Source organism: Lygodium microphyllum, chromosome 28 (genome assembly GCF_053477565.2).
Source record: "Lygodium microphyllum isolate KBCC chromosome 28, Lygodium_microphyllum_v1.1.10, whole genome shotgun sequence".
Taxonomy (NCBI): Eukaryota; Viridiplantae; Streptophyta; class Polypodiopsida; order Schizaeales; family Lygodiaceae; genus Lygodium; species Lygodium microphyllum.
The window spans coordinates 119,368,282-119,391,375 of NC_141162.1; the positions used below are offsets into that span (position 1 = coordinate 119,368,282).

The 23,094-nt window shown below is 43.0% G+C and overlaps 1 protein-coding gene across 1 annotated transcript in view; it reads left to right on the forward strand.

The window, feature by feature from the left end:
• Window positions 1–3,085: 3,085 nt before the first annotated feature.
• LOC148011915 (glycosyltransferase-like At2g41451) overlaps window positions 3,086–23,094 on the forward strand; it is a 40,222-nt gene continuing 20,213 nt past the window's right edge. The window contains exons 1-4 of the mRNA XM_087670986.1: window positions 3,086–3,675; window positions 5,497–5,646; window positions 5,805–5,857; window positions 5,996–6,104. Of these exons, the coding sequence (XP_087527112.1) occupies window positions 3,343–3,675; window positions 5,497–5,646; window positions 5,805–5,857; window positions 5,996–6,104 (645 nt within the window). The 5' untranslated portion in view covers window positions 3,086–3,342. The remainder of the gene's footprint in view (window positions 3,676–5,496; window positions 5,647–5,804; window positions 5,858–5,995; window positions 6,105–23,094) is intronic.

Here is a 23,094-nt window from a genome sequence, read left to right on the forward strand (position 1 = left end):
AAAATAGTTGGGTTACAACATGCCTTATTTAAGGGATAATGCATAGAATCTAACCAAACTTAAATATTTTTTAAGATGTCAGTCATTGATGAGGTGCCTCTACTATACATAACATTATGTTTAGGTAAAGAATAAATGTCTCAATGGTCTTTGTTCTGAATAATGTGCTAGGAGATTTATATGTCTTGATTTTGGAGGATCCTTCAATTTTTGTGTATCTATGACATGTGTGAAATTATAATTCTAACAACTTTGAAATGTATATCCAAGCATGCCCCACTCCACTTCCCCCTAGACCTTCCCTTCTTATTTTTTGAATTTGGTACCCCTTCAATAAAGCGACGGTCCTTGAAAAGAAAATAGGCACATGAAAAAAGATCATAATGTGAGCTTGTATGGAGCATGTTGGTTTGACAATGTGGTGAAGCCTTCATGCAATCGGTTGATAGAAATTCAAGCTTGGTTTTCCACAAGGCTTGGCATTTCTCCTAATTATGAGTTTTTGCATGGTGTTAAAGTTTTTGATGCATGGGAGGAGAAACTATTACTACATGCAAAAATTTGTTTCATGTGACACATCTCATGCATAGGTTCATTTGTGTCAATAGTAAAACCTCCATTAATAGTGTTGCCAGTGAGATTGATATGTGTCGTGTTTAGTAGCATTCTTCCCACAACATAGTGTTCACAAAAAGTATGTTTAGTGCTTCGGATTTGACGGTCATGTTACAATGAAATGCCATTCAAAGGCTAGGAAAAAATCCCACAAATTGTTTGGAGAATCGACTATCTAATTAGAAGGATAACTATTCAAGAAATGGTGGCTCAATCAACTTGATGACTATTCGAGAAATGGCAAGTCAAGGGTTTAAAACTTGCAACTAGGTGGCTATATAGTGCCTTTACCCCTAAAGGTGTAGAGATTAATCAAACATTTCAAAATTTGACATATTAAACAAAATGTTGAATTTTTCCTATGCATTAACCAAAGGCTAGGTTCAGTATCCCAAACCAAGGATATTGCTCCCGAGTCTATGTGGTCTAATAAGAAGAGGGGAGACCAATTTAAAAAGGAAAGGTAAACAAATGTACTAAGAAATAAATAAGAAAATAAAATAAACAAGATAAATGGATGAGTTAAAAAAAAAAGAACATGGTGGACTAGAAGAAAGATAATGAAATAAGCCAAAGAATGAGGCTAATAACCAAAGAATAGCTAAATCAAGGAAGTGATAGGGCATGTGATTGCCTATTGAGTTATCTTTGCTTCTTCTTCTTATTCTTCTTCTTCTCCTTTCAATTCACCCTATTATGAATACAATTCCCCTCCCCACCTCACAATTACTAGCAACATGCAAGAAGAGCCAAAATGGACAATAGCAAGCCAAGCTTGATAACATTGCAAATACATAGCATGCTTTGCTACATTATCGTGAACTAGATGATCTCATTCACATTGCCAATAAGGTCGCATGCAAGTTTATTGAAGAGGAAATAGTTCTATTGGAAGATCCTATCAAAGCATGCCAATGTGGAATGAAGTAGAAGAGGGATGTGGTGGTGATTAGAGGTAGTGAGAGAGGAGGGAGCAATGATGAGGATGTGGATGAGTAAGTGAGAAGTGAGAGAATTAATGGGAAGAGGAGGGGGAGGATGCAACACAAAAGGGGCTCCAAGAGTAGAGTATTAATTAAGAGAGGGGAGGGTTTGAAGTGTGAGAAGGGCCCTATATGGTTTTGGATATGGCAAATCATATTTACTTTTGAGTGAAGTTATAGCACGTCAAATTGAAGCTTACACATAATCAAAATGCCTCAATGTCAAGTATGCACACATATCTCAAAGGACTAACTAGATCCCTCAAAAAAAGCTTCATCTTGCTCATAACACTTAATTGATTCATGTAGCTCTCATCGTAATGATTACAATTGGTTCACCAACATTGGCACCATCTTATGGGATCTACTACCACAACCTATCATATCTAGATGATATCATTGGCCTCACAACATATTAGCTCCATCTATTTCTACATTATCTTGGACTTCATCATGCTATTTGTAGTATGCATCATGGTGTCAAATCTACATCAAAATATATTGGAAACTCCCAACAGTAATAAGCATTAGCTTGCAATTACAAACCCTTAGAGAAACAAGCATTGGCTTGTAGTTCCAAACCCTTAAAGATGGTTTTTTTAGACAAGTCTTTGGCCTGATAGTGGTTCCTATTATACCCTAACCTTTCGTGCCCTACATAATGTTTTAGTCCACAATATTTACATATTTCTTTTATGTTTTGCATGCATTTTTATTATGGCTAAGGTAATAATGGTTATATTGAATATGAAAAATCTTATAATTATATTCATATGGAAATTGTTAACTTGAAAGAATTTCCAATGCACGAGCCTAATAGGTTTTGTATGTTCTTTAATAATCTCAATATGGCTATTTCTACAATCTCTTTTGTAATCATATCATAAGTATATATAATGTTCAACCTAGCATAGTAGTATACATGTCATGATTCACTTAAAGCTGAACGAAACGAGTGCTTTTTCAAGCCTTACATAGTTCTATAGAATTGGAATAGTAGGTCAAGCTAATTAAGCATGCATAGTGGACATAGACTTTTGGGCAGGGGTGTTGTAGGGGTGTTGTCACACATATAGTCTACTTGCATTTCAAAGTAAAAATGATGATACCTTCTCTAAGTAAAAAGGGAAAAAGGGATGTCACACCACACAAACTCGACTTATTTGACATCAATGGGGTCTAGCAAGTATATGTGTGACCCCACTCTGAGGGTCTAGTAATGCTCTTGTTAAATGAAATGTGGCTTGGGATGCAAAGCAAACTCTGTCTTAGTGATGCTGTGTGCGAGGCATGGTCGAGGCACTGGCGCACCCTCGGTGCGTAGCGCCCTTGTGTTTGTTTGTGTGTGGGTTTTTGAAAAACGCCATTCCTTGGTAGCCCTAGGCCCCTAGGTTCAAAAATTAGTTGAAGACCGACTCTCTCTCTCTCTCTCTCTCTCTCTGTGCATCGCTATATAATGCTTCAAAAATTCAAGCCTCCTCTCTCTCTCTCTCTCACTTACAGATATATACGTATAAGAGCTTCAAAATTTAGTTTCTTTGGCGGTGGCCAGTCGTCGTCAGTCGTCGCCATCGCCGTCCGCTGCTGCTTCGTCGTCGTTTCCTTCTTCTTCTTCATTTTTCCATTTTCCTGCTCGAAAGGATCGTTTGGTGCGCTACAGTGCGCGTCCTTTCAAATCATCCAGGCTCGGCCTTCCATGGATCCTGCCTGCTGCTGATCACGGCCCCCTCCCCTAATCGCTGCCATGGCTGGCCCCTATGGATCCCGGCCCTCCCCTCCTTCCTCCGCCCCGCCCATCCCTTACCGCATCGTGTACCTGCTCGCTGTCCTCCCGTTTGCCCTCGCGGCCTTTGCGTTTGCCCTCCAGTGGCGTGGTGAGATCAATGTGCCTGCCAGCATCGACAAGCTCGGTGGTGATGACTCCAAGCTCCCCGGCGCCAGTGGCTCCTCGCCGTCCTCCAATGGCCACTCTGTCACCAGCTCCGACTGCGCAGATCAGCCCCACCGGAGCTTGATGCCAAGCTTCCCATATCGGCCTGGCTGGCAGCATCGCATAGTTCAGGATGCGCGCCCTAAGGTTGGCTTCTCTTATCTTTCTCTGTGTCTTTAAAGTTTGAACACAGAAAGTTCTGGCTCCAACGGTAAAACAACAAACAATGCTCAGGATCCAAGGGGCATTTTATTTTATGCCATTCACCTTCTCAAAAATCCGATTAGCCATGTGATGCAGTTTCAACACACAACAAGGGTTTTGCGATTGGATCCTTAGAAGAGCTTTCTAAAGGTGTAGGTTCCAGATATGTCCTGGAGGACACATCAGTTACAGGTTATCAACCGTGGTGGTGTTTTGATATAGTGCACATGATTTATTAACATAAGACGCCTATCGCACGCTGGGGCAACAGGTTGAGGGGGTGCTCGTGGAATACAGGTTTCATTCTGGTTGCTCACTCGCTGTTAAAAAGATTTTTTCAACAGGCAACAAAAAAGGTCATAACTAAGGTGTCAGAACCCTCATCTGGTCGGCTGATGAACTCTGCCATTCTTCCGTCGATGAATCAGAAGGGTTATCTTAGCATTGCATTACATTGCCATTTTTGCATGGTTGGCTGGTGAACTCTGCCATTCTTCCATCAATGAATCAGAAGGGTTATCTTAGTATTGCATTATACTGCCATTTTTGCGAGGGCTAGCAGGGGAATTGGAGGGGTAAAGAAATCTCACTCACCCTGTTTGCACTGAGTGCAAACGTGTGATAGCGGGGGAGTGTGGTCTCCCTGCCCTCATTGCACCTGGGCACAAGCGGGCCCTAATATAAAACTGAACAGGCGACCTAGAAGGCTGGCACCAAGACAAGTCCAATAGCAACCCATAAGTCTCGGACTCCCTCGTGGGATTTACTAATAAAAGCAAGACGATAGGACAAGCAAGCTTTAAATATGGCATCACACAATCCCTCTAACACTTGCATATATTCTGATCTTCAATCCTTTAGTCCCAAATCAACATAATTCCTCGGTAAACTACCGTTGCTAATGGTCATGAAACTAACTGATACAATGTCCCAAAAGTACCCACACCTTGAGACAGCTTCCACATACAATCAAAGAGCAGAAACAACAATCACACCCACTTACATCCACAAAACCCCTAGCAGTCCACAATTATTAATACCACCCAAGAATGAGTAGAAGGCAATGATAATCTAAGGGTTTTGAATATTTATTCTTTATCTTTGACTAATTAAGTGCATTCCACAAAATATGATATAAAACTATGGTTATTAAAGTTCTCAATCCACAAAAGTAAGGCAATCAATTTCAAATCAATGTAAGGGACCTTATTCACCTCACACGATTCAAAATTATCATGATGTATTGCAACTCTATGTGTTGACTCACTTCTCTTGGGGTCAAATGATTAGAGGTTGGGTGGAATGCTGCAACCTCTTAATATTTCAATGCAGCTCAAGGATATTTTGGATCACTATGAATACCCTAGATGAATATTGTATGACTAGGGATTATTGAAGATGAGCATATTGGTAGAGGGAAGACACAGCCATCCAATGCCCCCCTCAAAAAAGAAAAAAACCCAAAAAAAGAAAAAGAAAGGACTTTGGAGGGTGTGCATAATCTGTGCAACAAATTCACTTCCTTTGAAGTATGTCTTGATCGCTTGGAATTTGGGTCGTTGCAAGTTGTCTCAAATCAGCCTTGAAACTCCAATCAGCTTTCTTATTTTTGCAAATGTTTTTGTCTTGAGCCTTGAGGGTTCTACATTTCTTTTTTACCAAGCCAAGTTTGGTTGTAATTATATCGTTTATTGCTCGCAAGAAGAACTTGGTTGCTTGATGTTGATGGTTGCTCGCACCTTCTAATTTTTCTACTTCTGACAGATTTGCATTACAACAAGCACTTCTGCTGGCTTGGATCAGATTCTACCTTGGCTATTCTATCATCAAGTTATTGGTGTGACAAATTTCTTTCTTTTTGTTGAGGGGAAGGCTGCTTCTGCAAATGTTTCTTCAGTTTTGGCAAGCATTCCAGTAAGTCTCTCTGTATCAATCTGAGTGTGCGTACATGCACCTTTCTCCCTTTTTTCTCCAGGTCACTGTTGATTGCACCTAAGCAGGATATATTTGAGAGAGTCATCGTTCCCTTTTTTCCAGTTTGTCCAGACCAGCTAATTGTGTCTTTTTTTCAGGGAGTAAAACTTGTCTTTCGCACGAAAGAATTGGAAGAGAAACAAGCGAAAAGGTCTTTTTTCAATCAGTTTTCCATTTTGTTATCATATTCAGATTTTGAGCCTTTTTGAAGGCAGTATTTTCTAAGGATTATGTAAGAAAATGAGAGCAATGTGTAATCAAAATGGCACTACCATTGTTTGTATTGCAGCCGCATCTGGAATGAAACCTGGTTATCGAGTTTTTTCTTTCGACCATGTAATTATGAACTATTTGTGAAACAATCACTAAACATGGAAATGGCAATCATCATGGCAAGGGTAAGAACTCCAATGCTCTATGTTGAATGAAGTTTGTTTTGTTTTGTGGGGAAAGGCAGCTGATATTGATTAATCTGAAGTTTGACTCTTGATACTCTCTAATTTTTCAAACTAGAGAGTGCTTCTCTAACTCATGGGTTCCATGTCATTGAAAGGCACTATCATGTGAGGAATGAGGCCTCTTTTGGCTGATTTGCTTTTATAGTCCTGGTTGTAATCTTGCTCTGGCACATGTTGTATGCTATCTGTTCTGCAGCCTTGCATGGAAATTTGTGGCTTATCAGGATCGAGTTTTGAACATTTTCCAAGAATCATCTTCTTTGATCAAGAAATTAATCTTAGATTACTGAATAGGAATGGAAGAAATGCCTATATAAGAAAACGAAAACCTTGCCAATCAAATCATTTGTAATTATGCTAATTTAGTTTTGTAGGCCCAAACATAAGCAAAGATTTTGGCAATCAAATCTATACGAAACTATCGGCATAGATGGAAGTATCCTAGCTCCAAAAATGGAGATACATATTTGCTTTTTGTTTTTGATTGTGATTTTAGCAAAAAATCGGACTGTAGAATCAAATAGTAAAAGAAAAGCAACATGCTTGAACCATAGTTGCCTTTCTTAGTTTGCACAAGATTTCTAGGTTAAAACACAATTACCCTTGGGAGTATTACATTGGAACTACTTTGTTTTATTCAATGTCAAAACCTAAATATTTCCAACTTTTTAGGTGGCATTGTTTTGTATTATGTAGAAGTTGTAGAGAAATGCCAGGGCAAACAGAGAGAGACATAAAACATATGGTACATAAGAAACTCAAGTTGGTAAATGCTCATCTAAGGGGAGATAGTGTGGAATTCAATGTTAGAAAGGGGCCTCAAGCCTCTATATCTTGAGGGTTGGGATAGAAGTGAGCCAAGAGAGGTGTGTGTTGAAGACATTGTAAATAGCGTCTAGAATAATTGTACTTGAGGTGGATCCCAAATGTAGCAAAGGTCCACCTGCCTAATGCACTTTATACTTTGATATTGTGATGGAAATAGAGGTGCAAAATTAAGGTGAACATGGGAGAGAGAAGAACACAATAATGGCAAGATGAATAAATGGTTGAGGCAAGAGTTGGAGGTATGTAGACATATTGAATGAGTAAATGAAACATGATATGCTTATAAATAGGCTGATGCATGAAGATTAGTTGACCTGATCTGGAGGCATAAAATGTGGCTGATCTGCAACATAGCAGCCAGACATGTCGAGAAATGAAAGGTTAGAAACATGTTTCATAAGTTTCTTTTCAGAGATGGTAAAATGAGAAACATGGTTTTTTAATAAAGAGAAATTTTGTAGTTTTAAACTAGGGAGAAAGATTCTAAACCTCTACACAATGCTCTCCCTTAAACAAAAAAAATCCAATTAAGCATAAGTGATACTACATGAGAGTTAATTGAGAATAACACATTATGTATCCATTATTGACTAATGCCAAAGTTTAGTCTCTAGCTACAACATCACGATTCTTGTTCCAAAATAAAATGACAAATTTTCAAAATCTAAAATAAATCGTGAGGCCATCCATAACTCATAAATGAGATTAGAGTCATGTAATCCATCTTGAAGACAAGAATAGATTACTACAATTATAGAGTCCAATAACTAAACAAAATGCCAAAAATGTAAGTTTCTCATCCAAAATCGACTTTGGCGGGTTGAGAAGTGGCTATTGTTGGCACATGAGAGAACATTGAAAGCGATGGGAGGAGCGTGGAAGAAGGAAAACAAGGCCTTGATTAAGGTCCCATAGCATCGTGCAACATTCCTTAAAGTTGGGCTTCATTAGTTTTTGTCAAAAAACCTCACATTTTTTACTCATAGAAACATTTCTTTCTTGTAGAAACATTTTGGAAGTTTTGAAACCAAAGAAACACATTTCTTTATTGCTATAATTTGCAATGTATATGAGATGCCTATAAAGAGGCAAATTCATGACGATTAGGCAATTTGATTTGGTGGCATAAAATGTGGCCGCTTTGGCAAAATGCTAACGAATGGTCTGACTTAAAATGGTTGTGATGATGTGAAACCAGCCTTCCTTCTTGGAATGGGTGGTGATAACTTGATTTAAGAGTTAATTACAGCAGTAAATAAATGCACATAAAATGAATTACACACTTTACCACAATATTCTTGGACAGTAGACACCCTGTTGGCCCCAAAATTGGCGCCCCTTGCGGTATTTCTTTAGCTTTCATTCAATTGGAAGGAGTACAACTTGGGATTTTTCAATCTCCTCTTGCTAACCAATTGCTCTTGCTGCTATAAATGACCAACAAGCCTTTTGGGTCATTTGCCCCTTGATTCACCCAGGACCTCTTCTCCAATTTGACCCTTGGCTGGCCAAATGCTGCCCCAAATCAATTCGGGATGGGTTGGCTCTTGAAATCCCTTGATAATCCTCAATTATCAGCTGTTGATTTCAGTCCTTTGAGCCTTCAATCTCTGGCACGGATCCCAAGGTGACTGCTAAACCCTAATTTTTGTTGTAAATTAGGGTTAATTGCAGAAATTACGGATCAGCCCACCAAAAATGGCTGAGATCTCCTCTGAATGGCTAAGAATTGTTGAGAATGGCTGAGGATAGGCTGAAGGAGATGAGAGAATGTTGTAGAGAGAGAAAATTCTGAGATTTGTTGCGAAGAACTGATCAAAATCAGCTGCTGCCCTGCTGTACCAGCCCTAAACGGATGCACCAACAACAATAGGAGCATCAAAGACTGTGATCTTCAGGAGAAAGTGCATCAACAGCAATTGCTAGTTTCCCAAGGTCAAGAATATGCAATCTCCATCACCAACATGGTCTCCAATGGCTGGGAAATGGTCCCAAAAGCTGGTAGCAACAGTCCAACACCTCTTTCCAATAGCTCCAAAATGAAAAAACGAGATTTTCCTCTCTCTTCAGCCTTATTTAGCCTTTCCCCCACTTGCATGGGAAAGTTTTGCTAGGTGGCAGCTTTCTTAATCCATTTTCAGCAATTTTCAGCCATTTAATTAATTTTCAAAATTAATTAATTCTGAAAATTAATTCAGCCCTTAATCCATGCCCAGAAAACTGACCTTGTCCATCCAAAAATTAATTGGCTAGGCCATTTGCAACCCAAAGTGGTCCCATGCATTAATTGACCCTTGGACAAGCATTAATCCATTAATTAATGCCTAGTCCCTAGTGTCACCACTGACACTTAATGGCCAATTAATGGTCCTAGGGGCAAACAGACACCAAAATTCACCTAGAATCTAACAAGTGTAACTTGTTACAACTTTTGCCTTTGACACCCATCTTTTTCACAAGGTCCTTGGGCCTTTAATTGTAAAAAAAGTAGCTTGCACCTCACATGTGCATCTTTTAATTGCACATTTGATTAATCCTTTAATCAAATGTCAATTAAACATAAGCAAAGCATCAAATTTTCACGTCCTCGTGACATGATGCATCGGAAGATTTGTGCTTGATTGGGTATCCCTTGGCAGTAAGAGTGCCTTGATATGGAGTTGAAGACTAACTCAATATAATGAACGAGTCCTTGTGTTGTTGTCCAAGAGTTACAATTGGGAGGTGGTTGTGGCAACAACAATTGCCACATTGTAGATGAGGATCCTCTACGTGTGGTTATTGTGGTTGAGATGACCACATCTATGGAGATTGTTATTAGGTATGTATGATGAGGTTGCTAGGTTTCATGGGGCCCCTATGGTGGGTGAGCTCATGGATCACAATTGTAGCATGAGTAGTCATTCCAAAGGAGGACCCTTTGTATATGGCTATTGTGGTTGGAAAGGGCCGTGTCTTGGAGATTGTTATTAGCATGTACACATGTGGCACTCCACTTTTAGTTCTTGTAATCATCTTGCATCCTTGGAGAGGGAGAGGTGGGAGGCATTGCTGATGGTCATCATTGTGTCGATACCTTGCTTGTATAGTACCACACATGTTGTGCTTCATCTTATGGATTTCATTGCTCATATACTTTGGGTTCTTGTACTCATGATGAGGTTGCTAGGTTTCATGGGGCCCCTATGGTGGGTGAGCTCACGGATCACAATTGTAGCATGAGTAGTCATTCCAAAGGACACTTTGTATATGGCTATTGTGGTTGGAAAGGGCCGTGTCTTGGAGATTGTTATTAGCATGTACACATGTGGCACTACACTTTTAGTTCTTGTAATCATCTTGCATCCTTGGAGAGGGAGAGGTGGGAGGCATTGCTGATGGTCATCATTGTGTCGATACCTTGCTTGTATAGTATCACACATGTTGTGCTTCATCTTATGGATTTCATTGCTCATATACTTTGGGTTCTTGTACTCATGTTCTTTCTTTTTGTTAGTGTTCATGCTTTCTATTTCACACTTTGGATCATTTGCATGTTCTCACATGGGGTATCAGATGGCCAATGTTGTTGGTTTTTTGTTTTTGTGTGCTGTTACTAATAGTTTCCAAATTCCCAGGTTTGCAACTTTGCATTTTTCGCTGCTGGTACCTTTCCCACCTCTTTGGCTAGCGGGCTTCTTCTTGGTGGGTGACCTAACTTTGGTACTGGGCAAGGTGGTGTCTTAGCAAGCTTAGTTGTTTACCCTTGTGTTTTTGTATGTTGGTTGGTTGTTTGGGGCTGAGATTGCTTCATTAAGGCTTGTTTTCATGTCATGCTATGCTAAGGACTCAAATCTCTTACATTTATGGGATATGTCATCTAGTGAGACTGGTAAAACTTGCATTTTTGTGTTTTCAGTTTTAGAAAGGGTCTCGTGTTTGTTGCTGTGCTTCTTCACTATATTCACTTCATTGTTGTTGTACTCTGTCTTCTCTTGCGTGCTTGTGTGTATGAACTGTGGAACTATTAAACTCTTGTTTGATTGGGCTATCTTGACCACAAAGTGCCCTAGGCTTGGTTTATGTTAAAATGGTTTTTTAACATGGTCTCTAGTTTGACTCCACATCCTCGACGACCATCTCTATTTCCATGTGGTTGAGACAAGGATAACTTCAAGGGGGCAATCCTTGATCGGGACTCCAATGATGTTATGTATTCGGCTCTTCTTTGGTATATCCCAATGGAAGTCTTATTGGTGCTTACCCCTTGTGGGGCTTCTTCTGAGGTATGGTTGAAGCTTCGCTTGATGTCCATCATTCATGAGGACCGTCACTTCTATGGACATCTTGAGATCTTGATGTTCAAGGCAGCAGACTCCATCTTCCATGAGGACTATCACTTGCTATGGACATCTTGATCTTGGTGGACATCTTCAAAGAAGCTGTTTGTGTTTCATATTGAGATTTTATAATTGACCATGATTTTGCATCAATATTGATGTTGTATCAGTATCAAGATCGAGTCTTTGATGCTAATCACAATTTGACATAAGGTCTTATTTATGGTTTCTATAGATAATATGGAATTATATATGGAAAGGGCTTCAAATCTCAACCTCCTATTATATTTCACAGTGCCTAAGCACTTAATATGACACGCATCTTAAATCTTTAGTATATAGTTTGTGCCATCAAGCTCCCCTTCAATCCTTTGTATAGGAAATTAAACATGAGAAGGTATGTTTTAAGTAGGATAAGGTTGTGCTATCTTTGTAAATCTTACAAGTCTCTCATGTGCCTTTCATAAGTCTACTCGCTTAGAGCTTATGCTATGATACCATGTAAGAAAAGAGAATGCAATTGCGGTTGGAGAGAGGGGCCATAAGAAGAAGAATATAAAGCGCCACTTTTGTGGCAATCCTTAGAAGTATTGTGAGAAGCTAATGGCTTTTCGGAAGAAGAACAAGGGCAAGTAAGGCTTTTCACCATCCTTGGAATCCCATACTAATTTTGATCACACGGCCAAGGTTGTGGTGACTTAGGAATCAATTTTCTACCCCTAGTGATGCCATCATCCCTCACGAGCAATGGATAACCTCTCGGCCAACACGCTGCTGCTCTGGCCCCTGCCATCGCAACCCGTCGAACACCTTGTGCATCATCCTCTTTGAGGAACAGCTCTTAGCCGTCCGTGCCACAGAGCTGGAGTTGAAAGAAACATCAATCTTTGGTCAGGTCGTTGGACACTCTCCATCGAGGGCCCAGCTGTGGGATTGGCTCCACTCCACGCTGCGAATTGGCACGACGCAGATCGTGGAGGTAGTTCTCATGGGTCGAGGGATCTTCATGGTTCGACTCATCTCTGCAGATGTAGCTCGTGAGTTAATGGAGAGCTCGCCCTATGCCTCCATGAAGGGGGTCATCTACACGGTTCCTTGGTATAGCGGCTTCACAGTGGAGACATTTGTGCTCCACAACAGATTTCTCAGATACCCATCACCTTACTTTTCTCCGGATTGGTGGTAGAGTACCGCCAGTGAGTGGACGACTTTGGACAGCTCTTCGGCACAGTTCTTCTTGCCTCCTACGCGAATGGAGTGACAGTTGCAGGAGTCCCAACGATATGAGTGGCCATGAAAGACACAAAGAGTATATCAAAGTTCCTGGAGATTGAGACATGAGGTCACTTCTTTAGGCAGCAGGTCATTGTGATTGGGCAACCAGGGCAGTGCTTGCACTGCTACGACTTTGGGCATGAGGCAGCAGATTGTACGTATTTCGGAGCCAAGGCGGCTCTGCCGACAGGCCCGCAGGTGGACGTTGACGGCTTCACACAGGTCCAAAGACGACAGAGAGGGAGACGGTAGGGGGGGCCACAGCCAGCTTCTCAGATGCAGCACAATAGGGAGCAAGAGGGTGAGCGATGCCTCCTCGGCAAAGCACTCCGCAGGCCCCCCTGCCCGCCCTACCCGGCAGGACCGTAGTCCCCCACAGCCACCACCCGCGCCACAGACTATCTCACCTGAGATCATCCCCCCCCTCCCCTCCCCCCCCAAACACCCGCCACATACCTTCGACCATCCCTCGACCCTCTTCTCCCCCACCACCTCCTCTGCCGAGCAACCCCCCTGATCCATACCCGTTTCAGGTGATCCTTCCCAGACCCATCCCCCCTTCTCCCACAGGAGGTGATGAGCCACACACGCCTACATCCTCCTCGCACCCCTTTCCACACAACCACCAGCTCATCTGTCCATGCCGCTCGTCACACTTTCCCGAGACAAGCACAATTGTTGCCATAGGAGTTCTTTTCTAGTGGCCCATGGTCCTACCTGAGAGTTGCGGAGCGTGGAGAGTTCCCACTACCTCTAGAGATGGGGATCTTCGTGGTTCGCAAGTTAAGGAGGGGCAAGGTCCATCTACTATCACCATCGGATGGACCAAACTACACTCTTTTCATTTAGTCCTCTCACTCAGAGGATTGGACGACGACACACAGAGGAGTTGAAGAGTCAGGTGGCGGACCACATCTCATAGTGGATGGGAGAAGGACCTAGCACTGTTTGCACAGTAGTGGCCTGGTTGCATGACGGACATTAATTGGTGGGCTGGTGTCGAGGTTCCACACTTGAGCATTATCTTTCGAGCCCCTCTACAATGGAGAACTCCGAGAGATGTGATTGAGTGGCCCCTAGCACATGCGGCCTGTTCCTACCAGTGTACAGAGTCACGACGCTCAGCATGGTTGATAGATGCATTGATAGTATCATCTGGAGCATCTATCACCCCTATGGTCTAGCTGAGCACTACCATGGAGGATTGGAGTTCGCCGTCCAGACTTGTGGCAAAGCGTACTTGCATGCCCCATAGTTTCTCCTCCTCATCAGCAACCTCCACATTGAACAGATGTTTGTTCGGTCAATCGCAGGTTTCCCCATGAGCTTATACCTTGCATCTTGGAATTTGAATAGTCTCCACTACAGTGGGCCACGTGGTTCCAAGAAGATTGTTTGGCAGGAGTTGTATCCTGCGTTTGCCGGACGGATCGACATTTTACTTCTACAAGAGCACAAGCTCACTCCCTCCCAGGCCGAGTGGGTAGGGAAGGTACTCCCGGGCAGCTCGGATACTTACTGGGAGCACGCTATAGGTGCCCACGGCAGGAGTGGAGGCGTATGCACCTCTATTGGCTCGAGTCTCACCCCTTCTGTACGAGACCACGTGACAATAGTGGGAGGGAGGGTTCTATGGATCAGATTGGATATTGGGGACTCGTGCCTTGGAGTCCTCAATGTCTATGCCCCTACAGAGGCTAGGGCACATTGCAGGTTTTGGGTGGAGATCGTGGATGGACTCCCAGAGGTGGACTCTTTAATCGTTGGAGGAGACTTCAACAACCTGGAGGCTTTGAAGGACCGGAGAGTGGGGTAGGAGGGATCGGATTGCAGAGGTTCTAGCTGAGTTGAGCAGAATCTGCCAAGAGGCAGCCATACAGGCGAAGCAACAGAGCTGGGAGGGGAAGAGAGCACTCTGGTGGGACCTTGCAGCCACGTAGAGATTATTACAGGAGGCACTAGGGGATCCCACCCTCCACGCACAGGAGGTGCGTGCGCGAGCAGCCATTGCTGGCCTAGAGGATAGGCCCTCAGAGTTCTCTTCGGCACCTCAGCAACTTTCTAGGTGCGGAAGGGGGACACGATGTGCAGGTAGTTTTTCCAAGTGCACCAGCCTTGCACCTCAGGAGAGCAGATACGCAACCTTCAAGATCAGTATGGGAGGACTCGTTCTAGCCCAGACAAGGTGATGGAGATTGTCACTGACTACTATAGATGCCTTTTCCAGCGTAGGAGATAGCCTCAGCTAGAGGACGGTGATGTAGGTAGCAGGTCTGGGATCACATCCCGTCCCTCGTCACACAGAGGAGATGGGACGCTTCTTCCTAGCCTCCTTCACAGAGAAGGAACTAGAGGAGGCTTTCCATACACAGGACGGGCAAAAATGCCCGGGAGAGGATGGCCTCTCTAAGGCCTTCTTTACTACCTACTGGGAAGTGGTGAAGGACCCCCTACTGATGGCCTTCTAGGAGATTTTCACTTTAGGATAGATGCCAGGGAGCCTTTTGGCAGGTCTTATCAGTCTTCTCCCCAAAGGGGGGGACCGGTTGGAGCTTTCCTAGTGGAGACCGATCACCTTATTGTCAGTGGCCTACAAGGCACTGGCAAAGATGATTGGTAGGCGACTACGCCCTGTGCTTCTAGACATCATCCATGACACACAGACAGGCTTTGTCCAGGATAGGAGCATCCTAGACAATGTATTCACCTTCTTTGAGGTGACAGAGTAGGCTCAGCACAGTGGGCAGAGACTGGCCATACTACTCTTGGATTTTGAGAAAGCTTATGACAGGGTGGATTGGGATTTCCTAGAGAGCACCATGGTGATGTTGGGTTTCCTCGAAGCTTAGATTCGTGGGGTCTCTGCACTTTACAAGTTGGCCACCAGCAGGGTTCTCATAGGTGGTAGGCGAGGGGAGGTGTTTCGGCTAGAGAGATCGGTCTGGCAGGGCTGCCCCTTGGCCCCTTACTTATTCCTACTCTTTGTAGAGGCGATGTCTCACTTCCTCAGGTTACGTGTGAGCGGATTATGCAGCCTCCGACTTCCAGTGAGAGAGGAGACTAAGACTCAGAGTATGCAAATGATGTCTCAGGTCCTATTGTAGGAGGGTCTTCAGGATTATAGACCGAGGCTTGGCGGTGAGTAAACGTCGTCCTTGAGATGGATCTTCACGTCAACCCAGATCACCTTTCCTACGCAACTTGCTCCGCGTGTGGTAGGGCCTCTGTAAGGCCCTAATCAAGAGCCCCCTAGGCTGCCAGGAGGAGATAGACCGTTAGCCGGTGATTTGGAACCCCTAGGTCAGGGATTGGAAAGGGGCATAGATTGGTGAGTGTCCCGACATCTAGTGGGCTGGTTGGAAGGTTGGCCCGGCTCGTATCATTAGGACATGGCGGGAGGTGTACAGGATGGTGGACGAGGAGGTGCTGCAGAGAGTATCAGACTGCGAGAGAGGAGTGGAGTTGAGGAGAAGGGAGATAGATGCAACAATACCTTAGGAGTGGCTCGCTCCCTTGCTACGAGAGCCGATAGAGCTTGGGGAGGTATGGGGCGCTAGGTTTTCACTAGTAGGTATCCCCCTACAGGTGGCAGGTAGAGTGGGCCGTCGCTCCACTTGGGACCTTCTTCACTGTATAGGAGGGGGGGCATTTGGCACTTGAACAGAGGATAGGAGGATGAGGGGATAGTTGTCCTTTCATGGAAGAGGATCCGGGTGATTGGCCTTTAGGGGAAGACATGGCAGTTGGACCCTTTTGTCTTTTGGCATGAGCTCTGGCGCCTTTGGATCTGGGAGGGCAGACTACTTGATGAGTTGGAGTGGGATCCGGGAGAGTGGCTATGGCCGGCCACTGCGGTCTCCAAGAAGCCACTGAGGTTCCTGTAGTACACCGCCAGGATTAGTAGACACGTACTGATGTAGGAGGATATGGGTTGGGCGCTGTCACAGAGCAAGCACTGGGTGGAGCATAGCATCACGGAGCCTTGTCGATGGACCTTTTGGTGCTGCCTATGGGATGACTGGAGGTTGAGGAGGTATCGTATTTTTTATGGCTGGTAGCACATGGAGGCTTGGCGGTGGGAAGCTGGCTTGCCCGGATGCAAAAGGGAGGTTGTAAGTGTTGCACACAGCAGTTTCTGGAAACCCCAAAGCACTGCCTTTGGTCATGTGAGGCGGCGCAGCTCGTGTGGAGAGGAGCATGCCGCATATAGCACCCAGCCTTGGATGTATCTCATGGGGAGCTTTTTGCTGGCACATGGTTTGGCAAGGCCGTCACCTTCTGTATGAGGCTGGGATATAGGACACGATATTCATTATTGAGGCAGGGTCGTGCGTAGTGGTTGGTTTGGAGGCTCTACCCATCCGCCAGGTACTGGAGCCCACAACAGACCGCTCTGAGGTATGGGAGATCATAGGGAGTCTTATTGGTTGGCATATTTGGAAGGCGCGGTGTCAGGAGGCTTTCGGCGGAGAGAGACTTTCAGTATAGGCGACCTTAGCAGAGCTTTGGACCTCCATCATTGACTCTCTCCGCGGCCGATGGGATTAGGTGCAGGGCGAGTCCAGGGCTCGTCAGGAGCTCCGATGTCATTTCATGCGCACTTGGGGCGGCCAGGACCTGTTTTTTGTGATGCAGGCAGGCAGCCCTAGATGGCAATACACCCCCCCTCCATGGCTTCTTGCCCCCATCCCCCCCAGACCGCCTTGAGAGGATTGTATACATGATGTACTTGTGGCTTTCATCAGCTCCAGCTAGTCTGTTGAGCATGAGCACTCCGTTGTAATCAGTTTTTTTGAGTAATATAATTAGCCACATTTTACTTGCAAAAACAAAAAAATAATCCCTCACGAGTTTTGGGCCACAGAGTGAATGGAAGAGGATGGTAGTGTGGTTTGCCAAACTCACTAATTCCTTGATGCAGTGTACCTTGCTATATGAATCAATTAGCCTGGTAGCACAAACCTTGGAGTTGGTGTGGTCTAGGTCTTCGTTTTCAATTAATAGATGAGGTCGTTTTTGCTGCTGCTGCTCGTGGAGACCATCCTGGAGGTTTTTTCCAGCTAGTAGACATTTGTATTTTTGCTGCTGCAGGTCTTGTTACCCTTGGAGGCCTTCCTGAAGACTTTTCCAACCAGAGCACATTTGCATTTTGCTGCTATAGGTCCTTTCATCAGCAGAAAATTTTGTTTTTGGTGTTGCTGCCCTTGGAGATTATCCTTCTCATCACCCACAACTACAGGGGACTACATTTTGCTACCTTCATTGCTGTCTACCTTTATCTTATCTGACAAATGCTTGCCCGAGGGACTGTATTTCGCTCCTTGCATGGTGCAGATTATTATTTTCACAGGTGCTGCTGCCTGATCAGCCAGGGCAGTGTAGTCATCTTGAACCACTCTTGTCAACTCCAGACTCTATGGTTCATACTGAGCCCTGATCTTAGAGGCAAGGAAGACCAAGCCCCCATTTCTATTATCATTGTACATCATTCCATTCTTTGAGTTTCTAAGTTCATCCGCTTTTGCTACCTTCATTGCTGTCTACCTTTATCTTATCTGACAAATGCTTGCCCGAGGGACTGTATTTCGCTCCTTGCATGGTGCAGATTATTATTTTCACAGGTGCTGCTGCCTGATCAGCCAGGGCAGTGTAGTCATCTTGAACCACTCTTGTCAACTCCAGACTCTATGGTTCATACTGAGCCCTGATCTTAGAGGCATGGAAGACCAAGCCCCCATTTCTATTATCATTGTACATCATTCCATTCTTTGAGTTTCTAAGTTCATCCGCTATCAATGTTTGTTGTAAAGTCTATTGTCTTTGTGGTAAACCTTACTGTTTCTTTACATGATATGGGAGCAGAGGTGCTTCCAAGAGCTAAATATCCTTAATCTCCATGAAGAACATAGGTTATGGGGAGCAACAAGACCATTGCCAACTTTGAGTCCTTCGTCCTATTCCATTGTGACTTGAGGAGGACCGGGTTTTGCTCCTAGCCACCTTCCCATTACAGGTACAATATTGGTGCTATGGCTTCTTTTACACACGATCAAGTATGGAGCATTGGGTGTGCCTATTAATTATGTGGAGCAGTCTAAGGAATTCATCATTTTGAGATGAGCAACATTCTATCGCTTGTGGAAGGTTCTCTACACCCTAAAGCAAGCCTCATGATAGTTCCAGTGGATTGACTCATTATTCGTTTCGCAAGGATTCGTTTGCGTTTAGTTGGATATGAACCTTCAGTTGTTTTCAATGGACTCTCTTCTTTGTGACATTATTTTCCATATGGGTGATTTGCTTATCAAAAGTTTGCATGTTGTTAAGGTGGCTAATTTAATACACCAGCCTTGCACTACCTAAGTTAGGTCAGCTTCACTATTTCATTGGCAAAGAGATTACATAGGACGAGCATGGGATTTTTATCTTCGAGTAGAAGTATTGAACAAAATCCTTTCTACTTGTGGTGGGACTAAATACATACTTGTTTCCACTTTGCTCCGGAAGAAAGTAGTCAGACACATGGTTTGAAGTTGTTTGATGCCCACCAATGATTGTCGTTGGTTGGGACCTTTCTTTAACTAGCCAACACTAGGCAGCATGACAAACTTCCTTTCCAATCATTAAATTCCAATTCAAATCTTCACCTCTCCTTAACTCATTGTCAAGTTGGCATGCAAGTGCTTCACTATATTAGAGCTATCACTTCTCTTGGCATTATTACCAAAGGCACTACTCTACATGGATAGATTCAGATTGGGCCAGTAACATTGACACCATGTACTCACATTGCTTCACCTTGGAGTCTAGACTCAGGACTCGTATGTTGGCTTAGTGGGAAGTAGCGTAAAGTTTGCAAGATTTTCAATAAAGGTAGAGTATTAGGTTTGTTACAATGTGACTTCGGAGGTTTTGTATCTTTGCTAGCTACTTTGAGAGGTTATGCATACACTAGTAGCCCACCTTATCTTCTCTCCATAATTAAGAGTTGTTGCAAATGTTAGAATGACTCCATTTTTGTAGCCACATTTTTATGATAATTTGACTCCTATGGATACTTAGTAGTGTATATTTCATGGGTTTTAGGTATATTTATTAGGCTATGTTAGAGCTAGACCCTTTAAAGGAATGCTCTTACCAAGGGATATAAGCTTATCTTGAATCTCCTCCATCTTGTTGATGTGATCCCTTATCATAGGGAATTTTTGATAGAGAGCTATTGTAGCCTCAACTCATGAGAGAGATGACGCCCAAATGTTTGGATTTGGTAAAGAGTTGCTAATCTCTTCCAAGCCTTTGTTGTAGTGTGGATGCATCTTATATGCATAAGCACCAAATCAAGTGAAAAGGAGAAAAGAGAGGGCTTTAGCCTTCAACTAATCCCATAAAGTCGTCGAGTTCACATGGGGATCCATGGTAGGTCAAGGTATAGGCACTACAATATAATCCTAGAGGTCTTAAGTGTCAAGGATGTCCTCGACTTTGTAGGACCATAGGGGGTATTTTGTCCCATCTAGTTGCTTGGATGTAGGTAGAGAAGGTAGAATAGGTACTTGCTCCAAGGGTGCCAAACCTGTCAATCGGGGAGTTGTAGCCTCTGAAGAATGTAAAGGGAGAGAATGATAGGATGGTGGTTGGTTTAAAAGAGTGCGCTCCATATGATCCCCCCCAAAAATACACATCGATCATCGATGTCCTTCAAGTATACTTGCAAGAATACACAAGAAAAGATGGGTTGCACAAAGTGTTCTTTGCTTGTTCAAGGTTTATTAGTCCGTTGTACTCAGAAAAGATGGGGCCAATTGGGTAAATGGGGAGTATTTGAGGTAGAAGGAGCGACATGATGCTGCACATGTGATACGACATAAGCATGCTTGGGAGCTAGCAACACTCTAGGTCATGGTCACAACCCAAGGTTTGGTGTCCCATACTACCAACCCACACCATCCCAGTGTACGGATGTGTTAGCCAATAGGCAAAGAGTTTGAGAGTAGCGATTACATAATGATGAGCATAATAGGGCATCGAGTCCTATAAACAAGACTCGGTTGTTGCAACCTCGAAGTCTCCTTAGTGCATATATATTAAGTCACTTCATAACCACTATGACCCATGCTGCTAGTGCCCATTCAGATATCCAAGGGTATAACACTTCTCTCCCTATGAATGATTGTTATCCTTAGCAACATCCTCAAGAACAAAGTGGGGAAATTGACTCTTTAATGAACAACCCGACCCCTAAGTAGTTTCCACCTTCAAGTGGTTTTTCCACTTGACCAAATACTTGGGATAAATGGTTAGATGGGATCATTTAATTGCAAGGTCAAGAACCAATTTGGGTTTGAGTGGAATATAATGAGGAGTGTCCTCAAGCTATGGGACTTCTCAATCAAAACATTTAGTTTATCTTGTCCCAATCATTCTTTCAAATGACTAACATAGAACATTGGATGTGAACTTAGATTTTCATGGTTGTCTTTGTAAGAATAAATTAGGCATACCATAAAGTGTATGAATATGTTTAACAAAGAGACTAGCCAACTTGTGGCTTTTCATGGTTGTCTTCATAGGAATGAATGGAGCCATTTTCGTCAAATGGTCGATCACAACATAGATTGTGTCATGACTTTGATTTGTATGTGGTAATCCTACTACAAAATCCATAGAAGTGTGCTGCTCCACTTTCTATTCGGAACTCGTAAAGGATTTAACATCCTTGCTTGTTTATACCATTTGGCCTTATTAAGTTGACACTGCGGAAACTCACGTACATAAAGACTCAACCATAGCCTTAATATGTGACCAATAAAAGTAGTAAGTAACTAAGGCTAAAGTTTAGCATAGCGAGGATGTAACCAGCCTTCCTTCCGTGGATGGGTGGTAAATCCATGATTACAACTTAATTACAACAGAAAACAATTAATGCAAATCTGAAAATACAAATTTACCTATTGATCTTGAACAATGCACACCCGATTGGCCCCAAAATTGGTGCCCCTTTCGGTATTTCTTTAGCTTTATTGAAGAAAAAGTTGATTTACAATGGGATTCTTCCGATTCCCTTTGCAATCCAAACTCCCCTTGCTGTCCAAAGTGACTAGTAAGTCTTTAATCTATTTTGCCCCTTGATTTGGGCACTTAATTGGCCTTCACCCACTTCATAGATGATGGAAATGCCCCAAATTCAATGGTTGGCTAGTCTTCAATCTATTTTACCCCTTGACTCGGGCACTTAATTGGCTTTCACCCACTTCATAGACGATAGAGCCCAAATTCAATGGCTAGCTAGTCCTCCACCTAAATTTTGCTGAAATTCATCTTAAGCCTTGTTGAATCCAAGTCTCGGAGCTTCTAATTTTTGGCACGCTTTCCAAGGTTGTTACTAAATCTTAATTTCTGCTGTAAATTAGGGTTTACGGCAAAAAAACTTGTAATTTCTCAGCCTCCAAGGGTCCAAATGTTGAGATCTTCGGAGCAAGGTTGTGAAATGGTTGGGAGATGAGAGAGAAAGTTGTAGAGAGAGAAAATTCAGAGTTTTATTGCGAAGAATGACTAAAAATTAGTCAAATGTAGATACTGCCCTGCTACAACACCTTGTAGATGCAAAGAATTGAAGAAAATTAGTCATTTACTGACGTTGTCCTATCTCAACAGTACGTAGATGTTGTCACTTACTGTTGATTGGTCTTCTCTTGCCATTGGTTGCCTCAAACAGTCCTCCAATGGCTGCAAATCAGACAGCATCATCTCCTCTCTCTCTCTCTCTTGCAAGCTAAATACGCTAAAAATGCCTCTCTCCAGCCTCTAAAGACGTTTTTTAGTCTTGTATAGGCATTTTTAACAAGTAGCAGCCTTCCCAAATGGTTTTTTCAGCATTATTCATAATTAAATATTAATTTTAAGTCTTTAAATACTGAAAATTAATCTAATAATTGTTTTGGTGCCCTGAAAAATAATCTAACTGGTCAATAATTAAATTGGCTAGGCAACTTCCATTCTTGAGTGTCTCTGCGCCATCTTTGACCATCAGATTGGTGTTAGGTACCATTAAACACCACTTCTCTAGTATCACCAACTCATACTTATGGCGAAATAAATAACCTAGGCCAATAACTGGCACCAGATACTACCAAGTACCTGTGCGGCATAACTTATAGCAACTTTTGCCTTTGACATCTCGTGATTTCTTTGGGTTTCAGGCTCGTAAATTTACTTTAATCCCAGTTGCATCTCACATGTGTAACATTTATATAATCATGTGATAAAAAATTAATCCACATCTTAAGTGAGGTTTTAGAAATACATGTCCTCATGACATAGAATATCCAATGCTTGGTGCTTCTTCATACTTGTACAAAATTTATTTGTAGATATCTTGATCATGAGAAACACACAGTTTGCCTTGTTTAAAACGTAATCCATTACAAATGGAATACTTTTTTGCCATCATGATGTTAGTAGCTAACTTTTAGGCATCTAGACCGCCAAAACTTTTCGGGCTACTAGGT